Raw genomic sequence first — 18,873 nt, forward strand, 5'->3', positions numbered from 1 at the left:
AGGGAGTAATTGGTGAAGCACCTCTGACCTGAGTCCACAGACAGCCTCTGATAACCTTTGATTTTCCATATCCTTCAGCGTGTGCCTAGCCATCAGCCCTTAGAGTCCCCATGCTGGCAGTAGAAGCCACCTTAGCTAGCTTTGGACATCTGCACTGCAGATTGTTACCACCAAACTCTCCTCTTCACACACACACTGACCCTTTAGGTCAGTATCATCTGACCTAATTTAATTATCTGCTTTATGTAGAGGTGACCATAGAAGTTCCTCTTTCATTCCCTTGAAAATGGAGTGGAGTGGAATGGAATGGGGTGGAATGGAATGGAATGGAATGGAATGGAATGGAATGGAATGGAATGGAATGGAATGGAATGGAATGGAATAGGATGGAAGACTAGATTAGACTAGACTAGACTAGACTAGAATGGAATATAACATAATAGAATAGAATGGAATATAACAGAATAGAATGGAATAGAGTGGAATGGAATGGGATAGGATAGGGTAGGGTAGGATAGGATAGAGTAGACTGGAATAGACTAGAATAGACTAGAATAGACTAGAATAGAATAGAAATCAAATAGAATAAGAATCAAATAGAATAGGAATCAAATAGAATAGAATAGGAATCAAACAGAATAGAATAGGAATCAAATAGAATAGAGTATTTCCATTGGAAGTGCTCATCTAGCAAAGGTCTGCATGTCTTGCTCAGAGGTGGACACATGCACAGCTTTTCAGTGTTGGCTGCAAAACAACCAACCTCAAGAACACTTCCTCAGCCCTTGCATTGTCTGAGTCACTTTCTTGGAGTGTGAAAACCAGGCTGGGGCTCAGAAACCCAGACTTCCACGAAATGAAGGTTGGCCTGCTGTGAGGGTGGTTCCTGCAGGAGATTTTTACTTTTTTCCTCCAGCAGTGAGGTTCACACCAGCATGGTGGCACTTAATGGGAGCTGAGGTATAAACCAATCATAAACCAATCGCCTGGGTCACATCAGTTCTTGAGGATAAGGACTGTCCTCGACTACACACATGCACAAAGTGTGTCACAGCAGGACCTTGGTCTCAGCTGTGCCTGCTGCTGCAGAGGTGCAGTAAATCATCAGCTCAGGGGCCAGCATGGCTCTTTGGGCTCATACTTCTATCTCTGCAGTGAGGAGTCTAATGTTACCCTGGAGAGCTGTAACCTAAACCGGCTGGCATTGCTGACAGGCTGCCAGCCAGCTAAAGGTTTGTTTTCCTCCAGCATCTCCCTCCCCTTATTGGCCTAAGCAGCCTTATTTGTTTCCCACATAAGGCACAGCACCTTCCCTCAGAAAAAGCATGCTGATAGGAGGCTTAAAGGTGTTGCTCTGCCACTTGAAGCATACAGAAGGCAGGCTGGTTTCCAAGCTGGGCCATCCTTTCAGAGGGATGGGATTTCCTGTTTCCAGGAGCCAGCATGCTTGGGCCAGCACTGCAAAGGCTGAGTGCCTCTGGCTGACACATGTGACTCTGTCTAATGAGTCCCCAGAAAACCTCCTGCCAGCACAGGAGCCAAAAAATAATGCAGTGGAAATGTGTGGAATTACAGACCTTCAGCAGCCCCAGTGTCAGGGGAAGGAAAAAAAAAAGCACACTCAGGAAACAGGATCACAGAGACTGGACTCAGCCCTCTGGGCTTCCATCTCTGCTTTGCTCCAAGGATAACCTAGGGCAAATCATTCCACCCCTCTGCTCCTTAGTTTAATCTTTGAAGCTTCACAGCTTCAGAAATACCATGCAGGGTGTAGCTGGGCAAGGATCATAATGTCTGCTCCACTGCAAAGTGAGATGAGTACCTTGGCTGCTCTGTCTCAGATCTGCTGCTCCCACACTGCTCTGGCTACAGTGGTGTGGCAGTCAGGAAAGTGTGCTGATGAGCAAAGAGCATCCCTAGGACCCAGCTCGCTCAAATCCAATTTGTCTATGCTGTGGATCCCTTTATAAACATTCATTTACTCCTTTCTTCCACGTACATCACTCTCGTTGATTATGAGCTTTGATTGGACATCTGTCTTGTAGTTTCTAGAGGAACAGAAATGCAGTTATTTACAGCAAAGTGTGGTCAGGTCATCCTGGGGGTGGACATCCCCCCATAAGATTGCTGCACTTCACCTGTGTCTCTTTTTCTCTGCATTGCTGTTGCATCTCATGGACATTTTTGCTCTCTCCTGGTAGGTATCTCATTGATCTCTCACCTGGCATCTTATCCATAAGACCTGACCTCTTCCTTATTTCATCTGCAGAGCTAAAAGAATTAGACACCTTGTTCTTGAATCATAGAATCATAGAATGGTGTGGGTTGGAAGGGACCTCTGAAGGTCAACCCCCTCTGCAGTAATCAGGGACATCCTCAACTAGATCAGGCTGCCCAGAGCCTTCTGCCCAAGTGCTTTCAGGACTTTTTAGTCATAGAATCACAAAATCATTTTAAGGTCATTGAGTCCAACCATTTGTGGTGGGTTGAAAATTTCCCCCCAACATTAAATTTGCCAGACCAGCTCAGCTGGAAGCAAATAACAGCTGTGTTTACAAGCAAAACTACAACCTACAATGGAATGCAATGGGGAATCTCAAGTGTATTTAAGACAGGACAGGAAAAAGCAAATCTGGGGTGACTGTTAAATGTCTTAGACTCAGAGAATAATAGAATAATTTGGGTTGGAAGGGATCTTAAAGATCATCTAGTCCAATGCCTCTACCATAGGCAGGGATACCTTCCACTAGAGCAGGCTGCTCAAGGCACCATCCAGCCTGGCTTTAAACACCTCCAGGGAGAGGTCATACACAACTTCTCTGTGCAACCTTCACCATCTTCATCATCTTCATTGTGAAGAATTTCTTGCTTATATCTAACCTAAACCTACCCTCTTTCAGTTGAAAATCATTGCTTCTTATTCTATCACTGATAAAGAGTCCCTCCCCATCTTTCTTCTAGCTCCCCTTTAGGTATTGAAAGGCCACAATAAGGTTTTCCCAAAGCCTTCTCTTCAGGCTGAGTAACTCCAGCTCTTTCAGCCTATCTTCATAGGAGAGGTTCTCCATCCCTCTGATCATCATCATCACCTCCTCTGGACCTGCTTGAGCAGGCTCATGTCTTTCTTATGCTGGGGATCCCAGACCTGAACACAGCTCTCCAGGAAGAGTCCCAGAGTCCAGGCAGAGTCTCAACAGAGATAACTCTTGTGCCCTTCTAGTGGGGCCAGCAGTTCTGATTAGTCTTTACAAGAACACTCCTCTTAGGTGGAAGGAGAGGTTGTAGAAGTGGACCTGTAGAGCAGCTAGGTGTAGAGAGGTTCTGGCCCCGCTCTGCTCTGCCCTGTTGAGGTCACATCTGGAATATTGTGTCCAGTTCTGGGCCCCTCAGTTCAAGAAAGACCTCAGGGAACTGCTTGAAAGAGTCCAGCACAGAGCCACAAAAATGATGAAGGGAGTGGAACATCTTCCTTGTGAGGAGAGAATGAGGGAGCTGAGGCTCTTTAGCTTGGAGAAGAATAAACTGAGAGGTGACCTCAATAATGTTTGTAAATATGTGCAGGGTGAGTGCCAAGAGGATGGAGCCAGGCTCTGCCCAGTGATACCAAACGCCAGGACAAGGGGCAATGAGTGGAAGTTGAGGCATAGGAAGTTCCATGGAAACAGGAGGAAACTTTTTTTCACTGTGAGGGTGACAAAACACTGGAACAGGCTGCCCAGGGAGGTTGTGGAGTCTCCCTCTCTGGAGATATTCAAAACTTGCCTGGATGTGTCCCTGTGTGAACCATGAGAGTGGTGAGAGCCTGGAATGGGTTGTGCAGGGAGGTGGTTGAGGCTCCATCCCTGGAGGTGTTTGCAGCCAGGTTGGATGAGGCTGTGGGCAGCCTGCTGTAGTGTGAGGTGTCCCTGGCCATGGCAGGGGGGTTGGAACTGGATGATCCTTGTGGTCCCTTCCAACCCTGACTGATTCTAGGATTCTATGATCTGGTCTAGGTGATCCTGCTCTGGCAGGGGGGTTGGACTGGATGATCTTTCAAGATCCCTTCCAACCCCTCAGATTCTGTGATTCAGTGATTCAGAGCAATCCCTGTGGCCCTCACGTCAGCACACTTTCCTCCACAGCCCTATAGACACGGAGGTAGTGCTGCTCCCAACACCCTTCCACTCAATTATTTAAAATTCAGTTGCTATGGACCTACTCCAAGGTGATCAGTTGAAAGAAAATGCAGACGGCCTCAGGTTTTGAGTTCCCACTGTGCTTTGGTTAATTTGGTATGTAAAGGTATTAGGTTAATTAAATGCCATGTGTTGCATGGGGACTGCCTGCATTGGTGGATTAACAAGCACCCGAGTGTGCTCCGTGCTCTGAGTCCTCAAGCTGGCAGATGGTTTGAAGGGAGAACTCACAGGGAAAAGAAGAGGTTTCCTGTTAATCCTGCAGTTTTTCCAGAGTGAGTGGTGTCCTTCAGGTCTCTGACCACCTATCATTCCTTACTGGAGAGCCTGGAAGAATTGAAGTGGTTCGCTTTGCTTTGAGACTCCTGCAGCGCTCCTGCAGTTCTATGGAGCAAGTGTGCTAGCTGGCCAGTGGAGGACTAGGGCTCCACTGGTGTGTGGAAATTTTTCTCCTAGGAGATCTTTGCCATAGAAGAACCATACTGTGAATCAGGTCAGAGGGTGTCCTGCAGGCAGCAGGCATGGGCACACCAGAGGTCTAAAGCTAACTGACCACAGCTCTCTGGCATTCATGGTGGAATAAAAGGAAAAAAACCACCAAACCTCAGAGAGAGGGACAAATAGCACTGCAAGGATCTGGAGATGTTGAAGAGGAAGAAAGTCGTTTTCATGCAGCCATGTGCTGAGGTGGTGGAAGATCAGGAGAGAGACCAGGGCAGATGGACTCTGCTACGCAACGTCAACCAGGCCCTGAAGCCCACCACCATGCTGGCGGTAAGGCAGGGGGGCCAGGCTCTGGGCATGCCTGGCACCTATCAACCTACTTTGAAACTGGTCTCACTGCTTGATGGGATCCTCCTCATCCTGCTCCTGCCATCTTCTCTCACCTCCCTTCTGAGTCTTGGTTCCCCACCCCAAGCATGGTAGCTCCCCCGTGGTGCAACCTTCCTGCTCTCACACCTCTTTGTGAATTGTGTGGATCTGTGCCTGCAGCCATTCTGCTGTTCCTTCCTCTTGCACCACTGTTTGGTGGTCACTGCCCAGAGCTTGTGAGGTCCTGGGGGTCTGCCCCACAGCATCAGGAAGGTCCCTAGCACCCAGTGTTTGGGTAGAAAAGGAAGAGTTGGGCCATGTCTCACCACGAGAGTGGTGAGAGCCTGGAATGGGCTGTCCAGGGAGGTGGTTGGGGCCCCATCCCTGGAGGTGTTTGCAGCCAGGCTGGATGAGGCTCTGGCCAGCCTGCTGTAGTGTGAGGTGTCCCTGGCCATGGCAGGGGGGTTGGAACTGGCTGATCCTTGTGGTCCCTTCCAACCCTGACTGATTCTATGATTCTATGATTCTATTTGATGTGCTACAGGGACTGGTGGGATTCTCACTTCTCCAGTACTCTGTGGTGTGTGTTGGAAAAAAACCTGCACTGGTCCAGGCATGAGGCAGGTTATGCAACTTATAAGCCAGCCTGGCCAAGCTGGCAAATGCATGAATCACCCTGATTTGCCTTGAAATCCCCACTGTATCTGCTGCTTTTGGGATGATCCAGAGGTGCTTCCATCAGCAGAGAGAGTGAGTTCCGTGGGGTTTCTATCAAATGAATTAAAGTCAGGGAAGGAACTAGGTCAGCATTCTTAATAAGTGATGTTATTTTCTAAACCCCCAGACCTTCCTACCAGCTTAGCCATTCCCTTAAGGCTTGCTCTTTTTTTTTTTTCACCAGTATTAAGAACTGCATTTTAATGTGTTTGGAAAGAGCATTCTGAGGAGATGAGCACTCTCTGTGTTAGGCAGGAGTTTAGTGGCAGACCAGTATCAGTTTACCTCTGGGAGAGCAGCCTATCTTTTTTACCTCAGCTGTGAGGTAGCAGAACATATGAAGCAGGCTGCTGTTACACCTATTTAAAATCTGACACTTAACATAAACCAGCACTAGAATTCTTGGGGATTTTTTTTCTAGAGAGCAGTTTTTTGTGCAGCTGCTGAGATGTCAGAAGGGCTTTCTGCTGTTCAGGGGCCGAGCAACCTGGCTCTTCTCTTGCTGACACCTTGATCAAGTTACTCACCCTGTGCATGAATGTTCTGAGCTGTGCAGTGAGGATTACAGTGCTGAACACTGGCACATTTTAAGAGCCTTGGATCAAAGGACTTAAGAAATAAATATTAATGCAAGTGGATTTATAACGTATCTGTGTGTGACTTTCTGCCTTCATCAGTTGGTGTTTATTTTCCTTTTTAACTGAGCTATGAGATGTGAGGACAAGGCAGTTAATGAGAAAAAAGATCTTGATATTATATTTTTATGAGCTTGGGTGGGGATACGTAATAACTGTGCTGCAGCACAACCTTCTGAGCAAGGGAAAAGCCAAACAAAGGGCTGGGTCCTCAGCTTCATGTAAGCAGGATTTCAGGACATGGTTTACTGGCCATGCTGATCATAGAATCATATAATTGCTTTGGTTGGAAAAGACCTCTAAGGTCATTGAGTCCAACTGCCAGCCTAAGACCACCACGACCATTAGACCATGTCCTGAGGTGATGTGTTGGGTGATTTGGTTGATGGGTGAACTTGATGAGCATAAAGGTCCTTTCTAACCAAAATGATTCTATGATTCTAGGATGACTTTGTTGGCATCCTAGGTGAAACCTGGCAAGCAACTGACAAGGAAGGGCAACAAGGCTGGTGAAGGGTCTGGAACACAAGCCCTGAGAGGAGAGGCTGAGGGAGCTGGGGGTGTTTAGCCTGGAGAAGAGGAGGCTCAGGGGAGACCTCGTTGTTCTCTACAGCTACCTGAAGGGAGGTTGTAGGCAAGTGGGGGTTGGTCTCTTCTCCCAGGCAACCTGCAGCAGAACAAGAGGACACAGTCTCAAGCTGTGCCAGGGGAGGTATAGGCTGGATGTTAGGAGGAAGTTCTTCACAGAGAGAGATTTGCCATTGGAATGTGCTGCCCAGGGAGGTGGTGGAGTCACTCTCCCTGGAGATGTTCAAGAGAAGCCTGGATGAGGCACTTGGTGCCATGGTCTGGTTGATTGGATAGGGCTGGGTGATAGGTTGGACTGGATGATCTTGGAGGTCCCTTCCAACCTGGCTGATTCTATGATTCTATGATAGGATGAAGTCTACCAGAGAATAGCTGGGGACACCTCGTGTGTAGTGTTTGCCCACGTGTGGGTCCCTGGCTATAGCCTCACATCCCTGTGGCACTCACAGTAATTCTCTGAAGTGCTGGTGAGCAGTGGCCAGAGTCTCTTGGACAGGGAAAGGCTAAGAAACCTGGGGCTGTTTAGCCTGGATAAGAGCAAACTGAGAGGGAATCTTACCAGTTCTTACCAATAGCTAAAGGGAAGAAGACAAGAATTGAATAAAGCTGGAAGTGGGGAGATTCAGGCTGGATGTGAGGAAGAAGTTCTTCCCCATGAGAGTGGTGAGAGCCTGGAATGGGTTGTGCAGGGAGGTGGTTGAGGCTCCATCCCTGGAGGTGTTTGCAGCCAGGCTGGATGAGGCTGTGGGCAGCCTGATGTAGTGTGAGGTGTCCCTGGCCATGGCAGGGGGGTTGGAACTGGATGATCCTTGTGGTCCCTTCCAACCCTGATTGATTCTATGATTCTGTGTGGACTCTTTCAGGTGATGTTCAGTGACAGGACAGGGGGCAATGGGCACAAACTGGATCAAAGGAGGTTTCATCTGGAAAACTTTCCTTTGAGGGTGCCAGACCACTGAACTAGGCTGCCCAGAGAGGTTGTGGAGAGTCCTTCTCTGGAGACTTTCAAATCCCACCTGGGCACATTTCATAGAACCATAGAATTGTTAGGGTTGGGAGAGACCTCAAGGATCATCTAGTTCCAACTCCCCTGCCATGGGCAGGGACACCTCACACTAGATCAGGTTGCTCAGGGCCACATCCAGCCTGGCCTTAAAAACCTCCAGGGATGAGGCTTCCACCACCTCCCTGGGCAACCTGTTCCAGTGTCTCACCACCCTAACTTCTTCCTCACATCCAATCTGAAACTACCCTCTTCTAGTTTTGCTCCATTCCCCCCAGTCCTATCACCACTTGACATCCTGCAACCTGCTCTGTGTCCCCCTGCTTTAGCAGTGGGATTGGACTAGATGATCCCCAGTAGTCCCTTCCACATGCTGGGATTCTGTGGATGGTGAATGTTTCACTATGTTTTTTATGACCAGATGTCTCCAGCTCCCACTTCCCAGAGTGGAGCTTCAGGTTGTTCATCAACCCATTGGGTCCAACCATAGTGAATGCCCAGGAGGAGGGTTAAACCAAAGCACATGCAAAGTGACCCCTCCCATTTTTCATTTTACTTTCTCCCAGCAGGTTTTCAAGACTTCAGAAGGTAAATACTGCATTTGCATTGTGCATAGTAGTTACAGGTGGAGCTGGCCCTCAGGAGTGTGGCATTAGGTGGGGCCACCAGTTCCCAACATTAAACTCAGATGCATGCAAAAGTCCATTTGCTTGCTTGATGCAAACATGCTTGGTGAGAATTTAATGGGATGGGCTCCCAATTTTAGCACCTCCTTGCACTGAAAACAGGAATGGGAAATAATAGTTTTGTAGAGTGTGGGTCCTGCTGAGGAGATTTGTTTGGGGTTATTTGGGGATTTGCTTTTCTAGTGAGGAAAAGAGCTGCTTTAAAAGCCTGTTTGCATTCAGGTAACTTAATATCCACAGAGCTGATCAACAGATAGTCCCTGCCCAGCAGGACTGACAAGAGGTCTGTAGGATCACCAACAACATGGAGTGAGTGGATAGGGGTCAACTGCTTTGCTGTGTCTTCCCAAACACAAACAAAGAGGTCTCAAATGAAAGAGGTGACACATCTGAAGCATGCAAAAGGACACAGCTTTTCACACCACTCACAGACAAACTCTTCATTTGGGGTTATGGATGCTAAAACTTTGCACAGCCTCAGGATGCAACAGGACATAGAATCATAGACTGGTTTGAGTTGGAAGGGACTTTAAAGATCATCTACTTCCAACTCTCCTGACATGAGCAGGGACACCTCCCATTAGAGCAGGCTGCTCGAGGCCCCATCCAGCCTTGAACACTTTCATGGAGGAGGCATCCACAGCTTTCCTGGGCAGTCTGTTCCAGTGTCTCACCACCCCCACTCTAAAGAACATCTTCTTCAATCTGCCCTCTTCCAGCTCAAAGCCATTGTCCCTCATCCTATTACTGCAAACCCTTGTAAAAAGTCCCTCTCCAGCTTTCTTGCAGGCCCCTTTCAGGTACTGGAAAGCTGCTATAAGGTCTCCCAGGAGCTTTCTCTTTTCCAGGCTGAACAACCCCAACTGTTCCATAAGAGAGGTTTTCCTGTCCTCTGATCATCTTTGTGACTCTTCTCTGGACCCCCTCCAACAATTCTATGTCCTGCTTGCACTGGGGGCCCCAGTACTGGATGCAGTACTTCAGGTGAGGTCTCACCAGAGCAGAGTAAAGAGGGAGAATCATCTCCCTTGTCCTGCTGGTCCTGTTCTGATGCAGCCCAGGACAAGGCTGGCTTTCTTTGCTGCAAGCTCACATGGACATGTGCACAGTAGAGAAAATTAACTGAGGAGTCTGAAATGCAAAAGGGCACCTACAAATCACTGGCACTGGGAGACCTCCTGAGAAATTACATATATATATGCATCCATTCATTTGGTGTGTTCTTAACCTTTCTTCAGTCAACCCCTTTCCACCAGTCTCCATAGTGGGAAACTCTGTATTTGATACTGGTTATCTGTAAGGAAAAAAAAATCATAGAATTATAGAATTGTCAGGGCTGGAAGGGACCTTAAGGATCATCTAGTTCCAACCCCCCTGCCATGGGCAGGGACACCTCACACTAGATCAGGTTGCCCAGAACCACATCCAGCCTGCCTATAAAAACTTCCAGGGATGGAGTTTCTCCCATGGTGAAGAACTTCTTCCTGAGATCCAATCTACCCACTTTTGGTTTTGTTCCACTCCCCCTAGTCCTATTACTACCCAACCTCCTAAAAAGTCCCTCCCCAGCTTTCTTGTAGGCCCCATGGAGATATTGGAAGACTATCATAAGGTCTGCTCAGATCTCTATCCTCTCCAGACTGAACAACCCCAACTCTCTCAGTGTCTCCGTAGCAGAGGAGCTCCAGCCCTCTGATCATCCTTGTGCCCTTCTCTGGACACATTCCAGCACCTCCAGATCTTTCCTGTAATAGGGGCTGCAGAACTGGACACAGTACTTGAGGTGGGGTCTCACCAGAGTGGAGTAGAGAGGGAGAATCACCTCCCTCCACCTGCTGGCTATGCTTCTCTTGAGGCAGCCCAGGCTCTGATTTGCTTTCTGGGCTGCAAGTGCACACTGCTGGCTCATGTTGAGCTCCTCATCCACCAGCAGCCCTGAGTCTTTTTCTTCAGGGCTGCTCTCCAGCCAGTCCCTGCCCAACCTGTGTCAGTGCTTGTGCCACAAACCTCCAAACAAGGCTTTCAGAGCTCAAAACCATGTCCTAAGCCTGAGGCTTATACATTGCACAGACAGAAATCCCTACCTGGGTAGGATTTTCTGCCTGTATCACCTGCCTGTTGGGCGTAGTGTGCGACTGACAACCACTCATGAGCTCATGAAATGGGCAGTGCAGAGAGTGTATCCTGTGTGGAGCATGGTCTGCTGCTATTACCTTGCTGGTGGCTTCCTGAGCATCTCTGCAAAAGAGATGATTTTTGGTTTAGGCAGAAGCAATTCAACTTGCATCGATTACCGGGTTCCAAAACGTCAATATTTTGTATCCCAGGGGATACTGAGCCTTCTGCAACCCTGAGTAACTGTCCTCTCTTTGGTTCCAGGGGGATTATGTGTGGATGGACCTCAAAACAGGGCGGGAATTCGATGTCCCCATTGGAGCGGTGGTTAAACTGTGCGACTCGGGACAGATCCAGGTGGTGGATGATGAAGACAATGTAGGTACAAAGGGTTGTGAGGGTCCTTCTTCAGCTCTATGGCCTGGCTAGGCCAGGGCTCATAGGCTCATGATGGTTGACTTCTTGCATGTCCTTGGGAATCGTCCGTGCCATAGATTTCTATTAACAAGGACAAGGTAATGTTGTGTCCCTACTTTAGTGGCTGCACTGGGAATGAGAAGCTGGGAAGCTTCTTGAGTACAATGATAAAAGAAGACCCCAAAATCACATTGAGACAGTGCTTTGAGCAAACCCAGACTGCTGTTTCTTTGCTGTTACCCAGGCCTTCCTGACCTCCTACCAGTACCAACTGTGCCCCAAAGCTTATCTCCTCCAATGTTCCACCTCTGGAGAACTTGCTGCCCACCAGCACTCCAAGGTCTTTCTCTGTGGAGCTGCTTTCCAGCAGGGCAGCCTCTAACCTGTCCAGGTGCCTGTTGTTATTTCTCCCCAGATGCAGGACCCTGCACTTGTCCTTATTAAACTCCATGAGGTTTGCCTGCAGCCAGCTCTCAGCCTGTCCAGGTCATGTTGGATGCTCACAGCCTGACAGGTGTCAGCCAACCTCCCCCAACCCCCCAGTTTTGTATCCTCAGGAACTTGCTGAGGGTAATCTCAATGCCCTCATCCAGGTCGTTGATAAAGATACTGAACAAAACTGGACCCAGTACTGATCCCTGGGGGACACCACTGGCCACAGGCCTACAAGTGGACTCTGTGCCACTGATGATGACCCTCTGAACTCTGTTGTGGAGCCAGTTTGCAATCCACCTCACTGACCAACCATATGTGCCACATCTCCTGAGCTTTCCTATGAGGATGTTATGGCAGACAGTATCAAAAGCTTTGCTGAAGTCAAGATATATGACATACACTGCTCTTCCCTCATCATGGGTATATGAGGGAAGAGCAGTGGATGTCATATACCTTGACTTCCTTGACCCACTTCCTTTTCTGCTACGGATATTTCAAATTAGTCACTGTCATGACCCAAGAATGAAAGCTCTGTCTGTGTATGTTCTTCCATCTGTCCTTCTGTCAGGGGTGGGCTCTTGCTGTTTCGCTTCCCACTGGTATCTCGTTTGGCTTAACTTTCCCTCCCCTCTCTTTCTTCCCAGGAGCACTGGATTTCCCCACAGAATGCCAGCCACATCAAGCCCATGCACCCCACCTCTATCCATGGAGTAGAGGACATGATCCGCCTGGGGGACCTGAATGAGGCAGGAATCCTCAGGAACCTGCTGATCCGCTATCGGGAGCACCTCATCTATGTAAGTGTCCTCCTCACCTCCCCCCCTTGTTCTGCACTCTACCATCAGGCTCTTCTTAGCTCTGGGGAGCCCACATGGGGGTTGACTGAACTGAGCATCAGGGTTTCTGACTTCACCCGGACCCAAGTGGTGAAGGGTTTCTGCGCTGTAGAATTCGTGGATGCCCCAAGGTGTGGCCACATCCCACAAGGGGATTTGCATCACAGAAGCTCCAGGTTACTGTGCCTTGATTGCTCCACTCCACTAATGGCTTTGGAGAGCCAAGCCATGAACCTGGGCACAACATGGCAAGTAGTGCACTCTCAATATAAGGAGTAACCAGCAGTGCCCTCATGCAGCCCAGAAGGAAATCATATCCTAGGCTGCATCAAGAGGAGTCTGGCAGCTGGTCAAGAGAGGTGATTCTGCCCCTTTACTCTGCTCCTGAGACCCCACCTTCAATGCTGCATTCAGTTCTGGTGTCCCTGTCATAAGAAGGACACAGAGCTGTTGGAGTGAGTCCAGAGGAGGGCCACAAAGATAATCCAAGGGCTGGAACACCTCTGCTATGGGAATAGGCTGAGGGAGCTGGGGTCATTCAGCCTGGAGAAGAGAAAACTCTGGGGACATCTTAGAGTTGCCTCTCAGTACCTGTAGGGATCCTACAGGAAGGCTGGAGAGGGACTTTTCATAAGGGTGTCTAGCAATAGGACAAGGGGGAATGGTTTGAAGCTGAGGAAGAGTAGGTTTAGTCTGAGTCTTAGAAAGAAGTTCTTAAGTATGAGGGTGGTGAGACTCTGGAATAAGTTGCCCAGGAAGGCTGTGGATGTCTCCTCCCTGGGGCTGTTCAAGGCCAGGTTGGATAAGACCTTGAGCAGCTGAGTCTAGTTGAGAGGCATTCCTGCCCAGGGTGGAGAGGTTGGAGTAGATGGTAGTGCAGAAGTTCTCATCCAACCTAAGCCATTCTATGGCTCTATGATATTCTCAAATAACATGGAGTACATATCTGGACAGAGACACACCTAAACCAACTCTGTCTACATGTGGTGTTGAAGGCTCAAGAACCCACCTTTAGATCTCATTTCTTAAGGGTAGTGACACTAGGAAGAGTAGATTTGTGTTGAGTGTAGCAAATATTGATGTCAGGTTTGTAAAGCTAAGACTCCATCTGGATTCCATGTGGGCAGAGGATGCTCAGTCCCCTGAGGGGTTTTCTTCTGGGGTATAATTTGTTCTGAGTTAAAGATGGTGAGGCTCAGTGTGACTTTACCTTCACTGTTTGAAAGGATTTATGAGTTTGCTGAGTAAAGGGTGAGTCTCCCACCTGGGCTTCAGTCTCTCTTGTTTAGCTTTTTTTAGAGGGTGTCACTCTGCTCTAATAAAATCTAATTTTCCTTTCTCTCCTCCCTCATAAGACAAACTGCGGCGGGAGGGTAAGTATGAGTCTGAGTGGTGCCACCCACAACCTCCCATCATCCAGCAGATCACTCGTTTCTGTTCACCATTCTGGCTTTCTCATTTATTTTGCACCACTGTGGCTGCTGCTTCACCAATGAGCTGAGAGCATCATCCCCTTCGTTGCAGAGCTTGGCCTGCATGGTGAGGTTGTGACACTTTCCCAGAGGTGGGAAGCCCCCAGCCTGTGAATGTGGTTAAAGCCAGAAGTGTTTCTCAACAGTGACCTCAACCTGAAGGTTAAAATCTCTTTATCTGGAGATGGAAGCAATGCCTGCTGCTGCTCTCTAAGGGCTGACAAAACACAGGAATGTTTGGTAGAGCTTTAACCCCACAAAAATCCAGATGAAGTCAGCCATGGTGTTCTGGGTAGAGAGGGAAGCAGGCTCAGAAAGGATTTGGTTGGGGCTAATTAAAATGTAGGTCATGCAGGCAGTAAGGAATTTGCTCTGAGATGTGGATGCTGCAGTCAGAGCCCCTACCCACCCATAAAGCTTTATTTTCCTGAGACAGGAGGGCTTTACCTTCACCCAGCAGCAGAAACCAGAGAGATAACATTTCCTTGAAGATGCCCTTTGGCCCCTCATCAGCAAAGTGAACCAAGCTTTGCATGGTGTCAGTGGTGAGAACTGGGCAAATTGTGAGTATTTATCAACCAGGAATGACCTACACAAACAAGCAACGGTACAAGAGTTTGTGCTGACAAAATGTTTTGTGGTGGATCACAAGGGGAAAGGTCAGAGGGAGCATCCCCAAAGCATTCCTGCAACTAATGGTTAACTCCTTTAAAAGTCTCACTGCTTGCATGCAGGGATGCAGGGATTTAGGGATAAGATCTCTGCAGAGTCAGTCTTTTTGGGAAGAGACTCAAGAAGGATTAGAAATGTCCCTAAAATTGTCCTGGTAATAAATTATGAAGAGGAAAACAGTCTTTTAAGTACCACACCCAGGACTGGAAAGAGTCTTAGGGTTCATTGGGGACCTTGGTGTCATAATCCCATTCAGAAACTGAGCTTCTCTGAACACTAAGCTGACTTGCTCTGTACCAAGTGAAGGCTGCTCTGGGACTTCTCTGCTCTCTTATTTCAATGCCATCTTCTTCCAGTATCCAGTCTACATAATTTCACTGCCCGTTTCCACCCTTTGGATTTGTGACAACTTTGCTCTTGAGCTTAAGGAGCTTTTTTTTCCCCCCATTACTGGCAAGTAACCCCCTATTACAGGGAAGACTATCCTATCCTTGCTCAGTTATCACTGTAAAGTCAAACCTCACCTGGGACTGAACAGAAAACTTTCTGGCTCTCTGGTGTTGGCCATGAGGCCAGAAAGTGAGGAGTCCCTAAGGGCTTTCAGCATCCCCACAGTAGGACACAGTTGCCACCTACTGGCTGCCTTTCAGGATGCCTGAGCTGGTGGGAAGTGTTGCATAGGTGGTGGCAAAGAAATTGTCATCTCAAGCCCTTTCCATCATGATTGAGGGATTCTGGGTTTGATGGGAGAAACTCAGCCTGGGGCTCGTGTCTCCAAATCTCCCTGTGCACTCCTCTCACCAGCAGTGGTAGTCATTTTGCTGCCATCAAAAATGAGGAGCAGCTCAGACCTGCTTTATTCGTCAGCCAGCTTGTGATATGCACAGGAAAAAAAAGAAAGGAACAGCCAGGAGAGGGTGGAGGGATTTTCTTCTGGGTTCCCAAGTACCCTCACCTGTGCCACTTTGCTACTTTGTGCCAAGGGCTCATTGCTGGGTTTAGGCCATGCAGATAAAACTTCATGAGGCTTATTTTTATACTGAAGTTGTTTTTCCTGGAAGGAATATCTGCAGCAGTTGGGGATATTTTCATAGCTGGTCCCACCAGGAAAGATTAATCTCAACAGGTGAGACTAATCTTGCAACTTCAGTTGCCAGAAGTTAAACCAGAGGAGGTGACTTGGCACCTTGGAAGTCATGGAGTGAAATTAGCCTTTAGATCATGCCCCTTGGTTAGCCTGAGATGGACCTCCCCTGACTTGCTTGCTCTAGACACTAACTTTTCAACAGCTGAAGTAGGGAAGGAGATCTTTATTCTCTGCCTTGAGCTTGGGATGCAGCCAAATCTCAGAGCAGCATTTGAGCAAGATGGCAAAGACCATGAGTCCTTTGGTGAGAGGTTTGTGAGAAACAGCTCCTGGAAGAGCCCATCCCTGGAAGTTTTTAAGGTCAGGATGGATGTGGCTCTGAGCAATTTGATCTAGTGTGAGGTGTCCCTGCCCATGGCAGGGGTTTGGAAGTGGATGATCCTTGAGGTCTCTTCCAACCCTGACAATTCCATGATTCTGTAAGAGCATGAGATCACAATGGGGTTTTCTGTCCAAGGCCCAGGACAGCTTTGCTCATTCAAGTGCTACAGAGATCAAAGGCCATCTCCAATATTTCAGAAGCTGCTGAGAAGGAGCATGTCAGGACTTTGTGGGCCATGTGCAGAGGACAAGGTTTACACTGCAGCATGGAGGAGTTTGGTTAGACAGAGAGGGTAGAGAAGAAAGTATTGAGAAGGGAGGCTTGGAAGTTCTGTTGTGGATCCAGATTAGACAGGCATTTGTCAGGAGTGGTTTGGATCTACCTGGTCCTGCTTTGAGATATGGCAATGGTCTTCAGGTTCCTTTCACCTCCAGTTTCTCCTGATGTGTGCAATGCAATCGGTTGCTATGGATATTGTGCTGGCTTTGGCGATGCTGTTGCAAACATGAGCTTGACTCAAAACTCTGAATCTTAGCTGAGCAGCACCCAAAAACATGAATTAAGGCTTGAATCCATGCTGTGCATGAGCAGGGCTGAGTATGAACCTGATTCAGATAGGTTGAGACTTTTTGTTCCCATCTTGCTTCACGGTGCAAGCATCTTTAACTTGACCACCATCTTTCATTTAAAAAGCTGTGATTTCTCTGGCCTCCATCCTCCATCCAAGCTGCCAGACCCTCTCAGCTCCATCTCACTGTCCCCATAAACCTTCATGTGCTTCTCCTCCAGACATACACTGGTTCAATACTGGTAGCAGTAAACCCCTACCAGCTCCTACCCATCTACTCACCGGAGCAGATACGTCTCTACACCAACAAAAAGATTGGGGAGATGCCACCACACATCTTTGCCATTGCTGACAACTGCTACTTCAACATGCAGCGCAACAACAAGGACCAGTGCTGCATCATTAGGTGAGTTGCTGAATTCCCACATGGGTCATATCCTGTGAAGGGATGCTGAGCACCTGCAGTGTGGTTGCTATCACAGAATCACAGAACATTAGAGGTTGGGAGGGACCTCCAGAGGTCATCGAGTCCAACAGCTTATCAAACACAGTCAGAAGTTTGAATGTCCTATCAGATCTTCCAACCACATGTGCTCACTGCAGAGGTGGTCTCTTGTTTGCAGTCACTGTTCCTAGTAAAGATGTTTTATCAGTCCTTTGGTACTTACCCTACAACCCAAGAGACCTCATCTTCATCCTTAACCTTCCCTTTTAAATTTAAACTCAGTACCCCGAAGGATATCAAAGATACAAAGATCTGCATGAGGAAGGGCCAGGGACAAGCTTGCCCTGTGGTTGTTCATACCATGGTCTCCCTTCATGGCTTTACTCTGGACTGGTCAACCTTGGCTAGCAAGAAGTCCCTGGCCACAGTTATGGGTATAGATCACTTCAATATCACAGGGTCACAGGATGTTAGGGACTGCAAGGGACCTCCAAAGATCATTGAGTCCAACCCCCCTGCCAGAGCAGCACCATAGAATCTAGCACAGGTCACACAGGAACACATCCAGATGGGTCTTGAAAGTCTCCAGAGAAAGAGACTCCACAACCTCTCTGTGGAGCCTGTTCCAATACTCCATGATCCTTACAGCAAAGAAGTTCCTCCTCATGTTGAGGTGGAACTTCCTGTGCTGTAGTTTATATTCATTGTCCCCTGTCCTATCACAGGGTGTGTCTGAGCAGAGCCTGTCCTCTCCCTCTTGACCCCCAGCCCTCAGATATTTATGAACATTTATTAAATCCCCTCTCAGTCTTCTCCCCTCCAGACCAAACAGCCCCAGACCGCTTCAGCCTTTCCTCATCAGGCAGTCCTCCAGTCCCATCACCATCCTTGTAGCCCTCCATTGGACTCTCTTCAGTAGATCCCTGTCCCTCTTGAACTGGGGAGCCCAAAACTGGATGTAATATTCCAGGTGAGGTCTCACTAGGGCAGAGTAGAGGGACAGAAGAACCTAAATGGAGGAATGTACCAGATTTGGTTTCCTCAGCCCTCCAATTCTATTCTGTCAAGTTTTGGACCCTCAGATAAGTCTTTGTGCTTTCAGGGCACCACCTCTCTCCAAGGTGCCTCCCTTAAGTTTTGTTGCATAAAAACAGAAGTCTGGAGCACCCCAAGCAAAGCTAGGTGGGACTGAAAAGGCCATGCAATGATGGTTACTTTGCAGGGCACAAAAAGCATCATGTGAGGCCCAGAGAAGAGTCAAGGTCAGCCATGGTGCAGTGTGCCTGTGGCCAGCCAACCCTGAGAAGTGAAGTAGCTCAGCCATGAGGCCAGGGCTGGTTGCTAGCCACAAGGAAGGTCCATTTCAACCAGTTTTATTGGCTCTAGATCAGGCAGGTTGTGGACTCACACCAAGCTCTTCCTCTTGTACCATCAGAAGATAATGGAAATTACCTTTCAGTGGAGAGAAAGCTTTGAGGGATAACTCTTGCTTTCCAACCTTCTCTCCTACCTGCCCCTTGGTAGGACAAGCCACAGGGACTTGTGAAATGTCCTGCCACTAAAAGGCAGCATTTCATGGTCTGCCTTCTAGCACATTTTGGTAGGTCAAGACTGGTGATGAAGATGCTCCATGGGACCAGCTAGCCCCTTGACCACAGGTCTGGTGGTTATACTTGGAAAAGCTTTATCTGAAAGTGCTTCATGACCTTAGTGGTGATTGAAGGATGGGTTTTGTTGGAGAGATCCAAACCCAAGTGACCAAATGAACTGTAAAGCAAATCTGGATCTTCACTGGAAGCTGTCTAGTATTGTGTCACAGAATCACAC

At 48.2% G+C, this 18,873-nt stretch overlaps 1 protein-coding gene across 2 annotated transcripts in view; it reads left to right on the forward strand.

The window, feature by feature from the left end:
- Positions 1-10,990: 10,990 nt before the first annotated feature.
- Positions 10,991-18,873, forward strand: part of MYO7A (myosin VIIA) — a 101,402-nt gene continuing 93,519 nt past the window's right edge. For both annotated transcript variants that reach the window (XM_054387957.1, XM_054387965.1), the window contains exons 1-3: positions 10,991-11,110; positions 12,229-12,381; positions 16,823-17,007. In XM_054387957.1, coding sequence (XP_054243932.1) covers positions 11,012-11,110; positions 12,229-12,381; positions 16,823-17,007 — 437 coding nt within the window. In that variant the 5' untranslated portion in view covers positions 10,991-11,011. The remainder of the gene's footprint in view (positions 11,111-12,228; positions 12,382-16,822; positions 17,008-18,873) is intronic.

The sequence above is a fragment of the Indicator indicator genome, chromosome 1, assembly GCF_027791375.1.
Source record: "Indicator indicator isolate 239-I01 chromosome 1, UM_Iind_1.1, whole genome shotgun sequence".
In the NCBI taxonomy this organism is placed as follows: domain Eukaryota; kingdom Metazoa; phylum Chordata; class Aves; order Piciformes; family Indicatoridae; genus Indicator; species Indicator indicator.